This window comes from Antechinus flavipes, chromosome 1 (assembly GCF_016432865.1).
Source record: "Antechinus flavipes isolate AdamAnt ecotype Samford, QLD, Australia chromosome 1, AdamAnt_v2, whole genome shotgun sequence".
Taxonomy (NCBI): Eukaryota; Metazoa; Chordata; class Mammalia; order Dasyuromorphia; family Dasyuridae; genus Antechinus; species Antechinus flavipes.
This window is the reverse complement of record NC_067398.1, coordinates 445,595,270-445,607,824: the sequence shown is the minus strand read 5'-3', so window position 1 is coordinate 445,607,824 and position 12,555 is coordinate 445,595,270. Positions and strand designations below refer to the sequence as shown.

Sequence of the window (12,555 nt, the reverse complement as noted above, 5' to 3'; positions counted from 1 at the left end):
CTTGTACTGAAGTTCTTCATTTAAATTTTGTCTCCTTACTAACTGTGAATCAATACATGCAGTGATGAATAATGTAAATTATGCTATAATTTACATATGATTAATTAGCAACCACAATGAGTAAAATTTCCTATTCAACTTGTATAGTTTTTTTATATCAAAAGAAAACATACATTAATGACACAATAAAAAGTTGTTAGGAAATAGTCAGCAAAATGCTTCATTTTCATCCTTTCACAAACCATATCATAAGTCATTGTCAGATTAATTCAGTTGAAAAAAGGAATGTTCTTATGAGGTTATATAGAACATGATGTTTAGAAATGTCTAATTTCTCATGTTTTAATTTCTTCCATTTATTACTCTTAAAAGCAACTTTAAACAAAATTTAATTTATTGTGAATGATATATTGTCATATATTTATAAAATTTTTAAAAATGATTTTAAGTATGAAATATAATATAGTGGATTGAAAACTGGAGTGAGATCTGAGAAACCTGGGTTCTATTTTCATCTCTGTAGCTAACTTATTGTGTGACTTTGGAATAGTCATTGAACTATTCTAGGTTTTATTTTCACTATTTGCAAAATGAAAAACTTAGAAAAAAAATCTCTAAGAATCCTTCTAGTTCCAAAACTATGTGAATATTTTTGGTTTATTGTTATCTACATTAAAATAGCTCTGAAATCTTAGTAGATACCAATGAATATCAGATCAAAAAGTGAAGAATATGTGAGATAAATTTACTGAAGAAATCAATTTAAGTAATGTACTTCAATTAGAATATGTTATTTTCTTCCCCAAAAGACGGTTCTGCTACTGAACAAACCAGCATGAATACTCCAGACAACGGGGTCAACAGTCTTTGTGCCATATGTGGAGATCGAGCAACTGGAAAGCATTATGGTGCCTCAAGTTGTGATGGGTGCAAAGGTTTCTTCAGGCGGAGCATTCGAAAGAGTCATGTTTATTCCTGCAGGTACTTTAAATGACCCATTTTGCAGAATTAAGTTTAACATAGCAGTTTTCTAGAAAAAGTTTTGGAGGTTCCTAGATTTATAAGAGAAATACTTCTGTAACATGGTGTTACAAACTCAGTAGCTTTTTCTAACTGAAGTGTAAAGGATGTAAAGGTATAGATTATTCTTGCAGTTTGTTAGTATTTAGGAAAACATACTAACTTTTGGAACTAAAAAGTAAAATTAATTTCTACCATATTTTTCCTCAAGCAAATTGATATTATTCAAATTAGATTGTGACCACAGGAAATAAAATTCACAGATCAATTTTTGAAAGTCTTATGTAACATACTGTTGCATTTTCTTTTTCTTGTATGTGAGAAGTAATATATTGTTGGGGAAAGAATAATAAAATTCTTACCATCCACAAAATGTATCCTTAAATTTTCTAGGTCTTGATATCCTTTGTAAAACAAGGATATTAACATTCATGGTACCTAACTCACACAAATTTTGTGAGGAAAACAAAACTGCTGTATTATTGTGAACTGTTATGTTTAAAGATTAATTTTTTTTCATTTCAAATTCGTTTCCTTAGCTTTTCACCTTAAATTCTCATCCCATCATATATAGTTTTTCCACTTCTAGAGTGTCAAAATGATAATTTGTCTCTTTCTCTACTTAGTATTATTGGTTACCTAGAATTTTACTCATCTGAATTTCCTAATTTGTGGGTTTTCTTAAATCTTATTAAAATATAACCCCATTGAGTGAAATAGTTTTTTTCTTCGTGGTTTGAGACAAAACCACCTTTATTTTCTTGAATTATTTAACAGTACCTTTGCCTCTCAATTTCCAACCATATGTATTTTAAGTGGCAAAGCAATTTCTTTGAGTTCTAGAATGTAATAGACTCTTATTCTCATGGGAAATGACTAATGAAGTCATGGAGGAAAAACAATTATGTAGATTACCACTTCAAACTATTATGATTAAGTATATATATACTTTTGCATTTGTTAAACTTCTTCAAAGTTAAACTTCAAGTTGGCTTTAATTTCTTTTGATTTGTAATTGATTGTAGAAATATGATTAGAAAAACAAGAAAAATAACATATATACACACATTTTATGTGTGTGTGTGGGTGTGTGTGTGTGTGTGTATTCTACCTTCTCACAAATGATTTAGTGAAGTTAAGTGATTTAGTCATTATCATCCAGCTGACATAATGAGAGGTGGGGGCAAAACTTGAAGTAAAAATCTTTTATTACCAGTTTATTGCTTGCTCTTCCCAACACACTTCTTTGTCATGTGTGATACTGAATCCTTTCTATTCTGCAAGTATCATGGTAGAGGAAGCTTACTTAGGACCTTTAATGACTCATGAGAGCTATTATCATGTCTATGTGGAAATAACTATATAAACAGGGTGATGGTTATAACTCATTATAATGGCTCCATGAAGGTTGGGACTTATATTTTCTAGGTCTGGGATGGTCATGGTATGCTATACATAGATCAGAGTTAATAGGAATAACTAAGTTTTTTCATTGCATCCTACTTAATTATACATCTTTGAACTCAGTATTTTAATATATATGGATATACTATACATTAAATGCACTAAATATTTTACTAAATGTATAATAATATACTATATATATTTAATAAAATAATTCATTTAATTTTAATATATGTATATATTTCATAGGTATATGTGGATATGTATATGCATATATACACATATACATATTCACATATATATTGTGGTCTAAGTATCTATTTCTATTACTACATAGAATTTAACAGAAGAAAAAATAATTTATTGTCTTTTTCTTAATGAAATAGGTTCAGCCGACAGTGTGTTGTTGACAAAGACAAGAGGAATCAATGTAGATATTGTCGTTTAAAAAAGTGTTTTCGAGCAGGAATGAAGAAAGAAGGTAATGTTTCTTTTGTCAGAATATGCCTAGAAACATAATCATCACTCAAATGAGGTCTTAGATTTAGTGTTGAGAAAAGAAAAGACAAAATAACTCTTAGTAGGTAGGTAATAGTGACTTTACCAAGATGCTTTTAACAATGGATCATCTATTTTTTATTTCAAATAATGGTATTATATAAATTCACTTTGAGATTAAATAATACATTTAAAATGATCTGTTTGATGTATTAATCTACATTCTAAGTAGATCATGTATAAGAGCATATTTGTTAAAGTCAGAGCATTTGAAAACTTATAATAGAAATAATATTTTTTGCTCATCAGTTTCATAGCATGTATCCCACATACAAAGCAGGGTCCTCATGAAATACTGAACTAAAGAGTTTCCACCTCAAAGTGACAAATTTACCATTTTTATATTTCTCTGTTTAAATTTTCCAAATTTCACTTATTTTTGTCAGCACAGTGTTATCTTCCCGAAAAGCAGAAAATTTAAAACATTTAACCTTTGGTAATAGTGTTCTATTTGCAATTTTCCCCTCCAAACTCTTTATAAAAGCTCATACTAACTTATAAGATTAACTGGTGATTTTGTAAATGATTCTCATCCAGTCTTAGCACCAACCTTAATTCTTCACCTTGGTTCCTTAAAAAAACAGTTGAGGTACTTTACTTTTTAATGTACATTTATATTATATGGATGTGTAAATGTATATTAAGAACTTATGAAATGTAAATGATTACTTTTGTGTTACAATAACATGGAAATCATAGTTTCTACTTTACCTAGAATTTTTTAAGTATTAATTCCAATGAGAAAGTTTTAAAAATAGAGAATTTTTTCTTAATGAATTTTCTTAAAGAGTCACATGAAGATTACTTCATGCAAACATAAGATGGACAGGAATGAATTCATAAGATTAAAAAAAACTGAATAGTTTTTGACGATATTAGATTTTAAAAATTTGATAAGATTTCACTTAAATGAAACTCAGAATGTCATTATTTAATACCTCATTTATTTTTGTTATATGTAAATTATGTTACTCTACAAATTATGAAGTGCTTTAGAGGGAAAAAGCTGGAATCTACAAGCAAAATATTCTTTAACTATAATAGAACTTCAGAATCTTTCCAATGTAAAACTTAGCCTTTTAAGAACCATAGGTTCTCTTCTTAGCTCACATAATTTATTATTAATATATGGTAGAATGCAGAGTTGTAAAGGAGCTCAGTGATTATCTAATCTGAGCACTATATTTTACAGATAAGGTGACAGTTATCTAGGTGAGTTAAGGAATTTACCCAAGCTTATATAATAAGTAGCAGAATCAAGATTCAAACTCAGGCCCTCTGATTGTAGAACCGATGCTTTTTCTAACAATGTTAACATTGACTGTTAGTGTTGGGCGTGCTTCTTCTAAATTCTGCTATGTAACTAGGTTGATTCAAATCAAATGACTTCATCATCTAACTAAATCTTCATAACAAAGGATGAAATATACACACATCTGTCTCTCTCTCTCTCTCTCTCTCTCTCTCTCTCTCTCTCTCTCTCTCTCCTCTCTCTCTCTCTCTCTCTTCCTGTCTTAAATTTCTCATCTATCTTCTGCAATATAGTCAGTTAATCTATATAATCTAAGTTTCCAGAATTGTTAACATAGGTGATTCAAGTGAAAGACTACTTGGAGACTAAAGGGTATCATCCTGAATAAAGTAGAAGTAATTGTGTACATTTCAAGCAAAAGATGTCAGTACTCATTTTTTTCTGCTATCTTATATGACTTAATATAATCATTCTTCATGCTTCTTTCTCCTTCTTTATCTAAATATGGATGAAATGTAATTTTATGTAATTTGTCTTCCCCTTTCTCCAGTTGAATGAAATAAGCTTAGTTTCTTTCAGTCCATCCAGGTGGAGTCACTGAGTTTTCTTAGCTTTCAAGAACTCTTTTTTTCTTTATTTTTCTGCACTCCAGAGGGGGAAAAAGTCATCTGCTTGAAACTATGTCTTTCATTAATATTTAGTCAACTCCTTAAGAATTCAGGGTCCCAAGGAGAACATTAGATTATAGTCTTAAAATGACCATATTAATATATTTCGTTTATTTCTTATTCTTGCTCTAGTATTTTTCACAGAAGAAAAGAAATTTTAGAATTTCCATGACTCATCTTCTGACAGTGAATATGTTCTACTCTTTGACCTAGTCAGAATCACAAACAATTCTCTTTCTCTTGTTATCTTATAGTTTTATTAACTTAGAAAGGAGTAGAATGCAGACTGTTCAAGATATAGCAGGGCACAATTGGCTGACCCAACATTTTTGCAGTGTGTGGTAACATGAAACACCTTAAACCTCAATGTTTCATTGTCTCTAGAGAAAGGACTGTCTACTGTTACTTTTAAAGCAACAAATACTAGCTAAAAGAACATAAATCATACTTTCCTACATTCCTGGGTTGCCCTACTGAGGGCTTTCAACAACTTAGCAATATGGTCTTGGGAGAAAAAAAAGAAGATTCCACTTATAATTGAAAGATCTTGTTCCAAATTCTTGTTCTAGTTCTACTACTGATTAACTTTGTGACTTTGGGCAAGTAAATTAACTTCTATGAGTTTCAATTTCTTTTTCTGTAAAATGTGGATGTTATATTATCTACTAAATAAATTATCTACTTAAAAATTTATTCCCCAAGGTTGCTTTAGAATCAAATGAAGTAATGAAGGTTTGGTAAACTTTTTAACACTATATAAGTGTAAAGTATTATTATTATTTCCATATTCCCATATCCCTGCCACATACTTTCATACACATACATTTCAAGTAATTAAATCATATGATTGTTGCATTCCAGCTGTGCAAAATGAACGAGATAGGATAAGCACAAGGAGAAATAACTTTGAAGGCAGCAACATTCCTTCTATTAATACATTGGCACAAGCTGAAGCTCTTTCTCGTCAGGTATGTGCTGGATACATGTCACCATCATCTTGTTTCGCAGGAAACAAATGTTTTGTCACCATGACAATGTTTCATTTGGAAGGTTACAGAATGAGCCAGATGTAAGGTTGATGTGATGGAGGCTGGGTTTCTTAGAAATTAAGGTACTTTATTTGAAGATACACTGCCAAGTTTGAAGAAGTCACTTGAAATAAGCTTATTTTAAATTATTTTGGTGTCAAGTTGCAGGTCATGATGAAACTAGGAAAAAGCTGGAGTTCTAGGGTCTAGCATTCTCAGAAACTAAAGGAAGGGTGAGGAGGTGGAAAGTACAAGGAATGAACTCAGTCTCAGGTGAAGGCTTTGGTTTTCTATCCTGGCTGTCTTTAATTAGAAGGGAGTGAAGATAGAAAGAAATTCAAACTGACTAATCAGTCCAAACACTTAGACTTTCTTGGAGTATAATATGTTGATCTCTTATTGAGAGCTTGACCATGAATTTCTATGAATTTTTCCTCATAAATCCTTTGGTCTTCCTTTTAAGACCTAAATCTTACCTCTGTGGGGTTGCAGAATGAGAATCAGCAGGGTTCTCTGCAACTGATTTTTATTTTGAGGGGAAGCGAGTTATTTATAATGCTTAAAAATAGTTTGTAGATGAAGCAATTGAGAGAAAATAAGAAGGTATTTTTTTGAGGAATCATGAATTTGAAGAGAAATTTCCATGGAAGCCTTGTAATTCTTGATTCATAATATTTTTACTTGGGAGTGAAAGAAATAAATAAAATGAACCCATAATTTTATTTCTGTAAGTATAAGTAGAATAACCATTTTGACTCCCATCCTCTATGTTTATTTACCCTGCTAAATTTAGTAATATTATTTCTAACTTGGATAGAACCAGAAATTCAAAAAGAAGTACCTCCATCAGGAAACATTTCTCAGCAGTCTAGGATAGAATCAGTTTTGCTTCTACATTTAATGAATTGGAATATCTAGAATGAAGCATATGCCAGGAGACACTTTTTATTCTCAGGTTTAGATAATAATGATTAATGAATATATGCAAGTATATCATGTTAGAATTATTATTTTCATGTGATGACATTTTAAAAATAGAAGTTTAGAACTTCAAATCATAAGTTTTGCATATTACTAGACGATTTTGGATATATTTATTTCTATCAATCAATAAGCATTTATTAAGCCCTGTGAGACATTGTGCTAAAGCCTAGGGATATAAAGAAAGGCATGAGAAAGTCCCTTCTCTCAAAGATTTCACATTCTAATGAGAAAGACAGCATGCAGGCAATTATCTAAATAAGACCTATAAATTGAATATAATCAATAGAGGGAAGACACTGGAAATAAGGACAATAAGGGAAGGTTTCTTATAGGACAGGATTTTAGTTGACACTTGAAAGAAACCAGGGAATCCAGAGAAGAAGAAAGGGAGTATTTCAGGCAAGTGGGACAGCCAGTGAAAATGCTAGGAAGGGTGAGAGATGGAGTTTCTTCCTTGAGGAATAGCAAAAGGATTCTCAGAGTCCTAATACTATTTACTATCTGGAATATAATCGGGTCTCAGAAATAATTATTGAATTAAGTTGAAGCCCACCACTAATTTTCCTATAAATTAGTTGTTTTATTACTCTCTCAAAAACAATAAGTGCATCAATGAACAATTTTAAGGCTAAAATTATAACTGATGGTTTTGGCACCTGTAATAAGTAGTATGAATTACTCCCCAAATTGAACTTTGTAATCAATTATGTAAAATAGCATTTAATGACAAATTTTGTTAACAGGATGGAAGATTAATTGTGGTATAGGTTTCCAGATGGGTATTATTTAAAATTGTGTCTTACTATTTTCTTCAATTATTTTGCTAACTGTTCATCTCAGTTATTAAATATTTTTCCATTCAGATGCCAGCATTATAGTTTTATAATTACTCCATCTTAATCACATCTTTAATTATGTTTAATGTAAGTTTTATTCCCATAGTATATAGAAAGTGTTAAACAGTAAATATTTGTTAAATTTAAATGAGTTAAATTGCTCTACCTCTTTCAGACATAAACCCTTAACAGTGTTGGCAAAATTATACAGAGCTTTAACATTTACAGAATCCTTTACAAATATTGTCTCATTTGATCTTCAAACCCACCCTGAGAGGTATTGTTATTATTCCTATTGTACACATGAGGAAACTGAAACAAACAGTGGTTAAGTGACTTGCTTAGGTCACAAAGCTTACTAAGTGTCTGAGTTAGGATTTGAATTCATATCATAATAACTCTCAAGTGTTACACCAAGCTGCCAGTATATCTGCTGGACTTTTAGGAGCGCTACTGTTGTTCTGACTTTGTTTCTGAAACTTTTCTTGTCCCTTTGATACAGTTTGCCAACTGAAACCATTTTTTCTCAGAAACTTTAACAATTTCTTATTAAATTTATGTAGTTGAAACTTTTTTTTTACTTATTCAGAAAGAAAATCTTAGTTTTTAACTATTCTTGGACTATAAGTCTAGGTAAACAGCTATTTTTCCATGAAGAGTAACCTGTCATCCCTCCCCACCTGAACTCCCTTCCCCCAAAATTGAAAATGTCCAGTATTACAAATCAGTAAGTATAAATTGAGTATGTTCCAGACAGTTGGCTAGGTTCTGGGGATACAAATAATGACTCAAACAATCCTTATTTGTATGGAGATGATGTTCTTACAGAGGAGACCACACTTACATATATAACTAAGTATATAATAAATGTTGTGTTGCTTATCCTTTATACTTGAAGAGGATCAATAACATCATGATGTTGGGGTCAAAGTCAATGAGCAAATATTAATTTTTTTCCTTGAGATCCTAAAGAAAAAATATATTTGTTATTTGATCACTTTAAAGTAATAGTGTGTGTGTGTATGTGTGTGTGTGTGTGTGTGTGTGTGTGAGTGTGTGATTGAATAGTGCTGTTACTCGTTGTTCCTAGGGCATAGAGAGATATGAGTTATTCTTTTTTTTAAGTCAAAGAACTACTTAGGTAAAAACTTCTAAAAGAAAAATCATAGAATAAGGATCACAATGTCATTATTTGTTAAATGTATACTTTAAAGAGCTCTGCCCCCAGCTGTAGTTGATCAGTCCAAATACAAGCTTGGAAGACTCTACCACAGGTTGAGCACAACTAGTTCTGTTGAACATTTGGGATAAAGACGTCTCTAGATTTGCACATCTTATATTTGCTTTGTGTTACTATGATTCTCTTGCTCACAGAGCTCAGCACCTTCTTTGATGTAGGCATGTCATGCTAGGCAGTCCTGTGCTAGTATCCCATGTCTTAAAATCAGTGTTAAAGTTCTTGAGAGAGAATATGAGAGCATCCTTTTATTGCTTCTTCTGACCTCCACAAGAGTACTTGCCCTGTGCAAGCTCTCTGTAAAAAGAGTTGTTAGATAAATGTTCATTTGATTGAGGCTTTATGTGCAACCCATCTGAGTTGTGCTTTCTGCAATAGAGTTTGAATACTTGGCAGTACAGCACAAGAGAGAATCTTAATATTGGGCACCTTATCTTGCCAGGTAATCTTCAGAATCTTCCTATAATTCAGTTTTCAGGCATAACACTGATAGATTGTCTAGGTTTCACAGGCATACACAATGAAGTCAGTACAAAGGAATAAATATAAAGAGAACAAATGCAAAGTAGTCACATGCAAGATGGTTTAAGAGGGTGAAGACTAGTAGTTTTGGGAATTAGGAAAGAATTCAGAAATGTTCAGAAAATGTTACTTGATTTACTTTTTTTTATAGGATGATAATTCTCTGAGGTAAAAGAACCAAAGGAGAAAATAGATTTAAGTCATGTAGGATGACATTGTAAAAGAATAGAGATGGGAGATAATAGATTGGGAATCTTGTTAGATGGAGAGCAGAATGTGAACAAGGAGTTAATTACAATGAGGCTAGAAAAATAAGTTGGTTAACACATGAGGAACAAAATATCAAAAACTATATCACCAAAATAACTGAACTATGTATGATGCACTATCAAGTAATCTTACAAATGTACAAATATACATGACATAACAGGATTTTGCACTACTAATTTATTATTTGTTAACTTGAATTTCACTTTTCAATAACTTCAGTCATGAAAGCAAAGAAGAAACATTTACATAATTTCAGTGTATTTTTATTTTGATGATCATAACTTCGGTGACTTCTGTTTAAATTGACAAATAGTAATTGACAATACTAAATTTTAAAGTGTTTTATATAACTGCTGAATATGATGTTCTTCTTGTTAGATTCCAGTTTCAAGTCCCAGTGCAAATACTGACATTAATGTTAAGAAAATTGCAAGTATCGGTGATGTCTGTGAATCTATGAAACAGCAGCTATTAGTCCTGGTGGAGTGGGCTAAATATATTCCTGCCTTTTGTGAGTTACCATTGGATGATCAGGTATACATTAAGCCAATCATGAAAACCACATGTGAACTATTGGGTTAAAATGTTTCTGTTCTTTCTGTTAGATTGACAAGTAGCTTTTATTATTTCTGATAAGGTTCAAAGGATTTTCCTAGAGCCAACAATCAGACATTTCCTTTTCCATGAGATATTAGAGAAAATGTATATATGATTATTTGATCACTTTATTTTGCTTTTTTGATCACTTATTCTGCTTTTTTTTTTTTTTTTTTTTTTTTTTGCTGAGGCAATTGGGGTAAAGTGAGTTGCCCAAGATCACACAGCAAGAAAGTGTCAAGTGTATGAGGGCGGATTTGCACTCAGGTCCTCCTGACTTCAGCGCTGGTGCTCTATCCACTGTGCCACCTAGCTACCCTTATCTCATCACTTTAAATGAATATTTCGTGTGTGTGTGTGTGTGTGTGTGTGTGTGTGTGTGAATAGTGCTACCGGTTGTTTCTAAGGCTCTGGGCGATATCTATTTTTTTTTCTAGTAAGTCAAAGAATTACTTGGGTTAAAACATGTAAAAGAAATGTTAGCATAAAGACCACAATGTCATTATTAATTAAATGTACATTTTGGAGAATTCTGAAATTTATTATGTAAAAGAAATCCTAGAGACTATTTTAATATCTGTGAGTAGTGAGCTTGCCAAATAAAATGGGTTGACCTCTTATCAGGAATGTTATAGGGGAAATTCATGCTTTAGATGAAGGTTGAACTAGCTGACTTCTGATAAGACTTCAAATTTCGAGATTCTATTTAAATAATTAGGATGAGGAGACTTCAGAGCAGAATGGAAAGAGCTAGACTTCCAGTCCTGATTCTATTTCCACCCAAATGGCTCATCATGACCAAATACATTCTTGGATTTCTCTGACTTGGTTTCCTTATCTACAGTGTGAAACACTAAACTGCCCTGATATCCTCTGAGTCTCTTCTCCAAAATATAAATATTGTAGTTCTCAGTGAGGGAGAAATGAGTAGTGAAAAGAAAGACTCTCAAAATGTTGATATTCAATGTAGATCTCAAGTTATAAGGCTATGAGGATAACTCAGAAAGATTTGTCAGCATGATGTAAAACCCACTCCAGGATATTGTCAAAGGACATCACGAGTGTCCAGTGTTTCAGTAGTACATGCTTATTCTTGTGCTCTTCTAGAACTTAGATGCTTCCTTCCTGATATTCATTAGTGTTAATGATTTACTGGCTTTTATGTGAGTCTTTTAAAGATGTCAAATTAACTTAACTTACAGAAAATAAAGAATCTAAATAGTAACAAATTTAAAAATATTTTTCCTCTAAGTGTTGTGCACTAAGTTTTTGAACTGAAGTTGATGGATTTATAAAATCTGTTGAGCAATTCAAGTTAGATATTTAGTTTCACATATATTTAAAAACCCTCTATATCCTGTTTCTAATAAGTTAATCATTTCTCTTACATGATATAGATGAAAAAAAATCTATGCTTTCCTTATTCTCCTATATTTAATATCCCCAGATAATATATCACACCCAGTGTAGTGATATATCCACACCCCTTTGCAAATGATCTTTATCTTTGTGGCCTAGAATTAAGGAATTTTTAAAAAAGATCTAAAGCCTTTCAAATTACAGCTAGAATAATATATTATTTATATACCTGAAAAATAAATTTGCATGGGAAATTTAACTTAAATTTTGAAGAGATTGTCTCCCCAAGTAGTAAGAACTACAAAATTGGAATGATTTTAAAAACGTTCCTCATAACTACCTTCCTGGTATGAATCACATTTATTGACCTGTCATAAAGATAACTTTGTTCTATAGGTTTTGTTAGAGTTTGGATAGTGAAAATGCTGAGACATGCCAATATCATAACCTAAATAACACGAACAGGATTTTAACATTTACATACAGTATTTTTCACTGATATTTTTCCTAAGAATAATTTCTGATATGTGGACAGGAAAATAAAATATATAACTTATTTGTTTCTTCCCCTTCCTCCCGCCTTCTCCCCCAGACAGCAAATAATCCAAAATATGTTGAACATATACAGTTCTTCTATACATATTTCTATATTTATCATGCTGACTCATTTTTTAAAGGTAGAAATGAAGCTATATCCTAAAAGTAGCTTCCATTTATTAATATGCTTCCTCATTAAATGTACAGCAAGTATGATTTCATAATAACCATTTATAACCACTTGCCCTGTGCCTCACACAATAACTTAATATAGGGTGAGTAC

At 31.4% G+C, this 12,555-nt stretch overlaps 1 protein-coding gene across 4 annotated transcripts in view; it reads left to right on the top strand.

Moving 5' to 3' along the window:
• HNF4G (hepatocyte nuclear factor 4 gamma) overlaps nt 1-12,555 on the top strand; it is a 169,374-nt gene that overhangs the window by 147,550 nt on the left and 9,269 nt on the right. For all 4 annotated transcript variants that reach the window (XM_051970015.1, XM_051970017.1, XM_051970016.1 and 1 more), the window contains 4 exons: nt 810-981; nt 2,811-2,905; nt 5,764-5,870; nt 10,158-10,313. In XM_051970015.1, the coding sequence (XP_051825975.1) occupies nt 810-981; nt 2,811-2,905; nt 5,764-5,870; nt 10,158-10,313 (530 nt within the window). The remainder of the gene's footprint in view (nt 1-809; nt 982-2,810; nt 2,906-5,763; nt 5,871-10,157; nt 10,314-12,555) is intronic.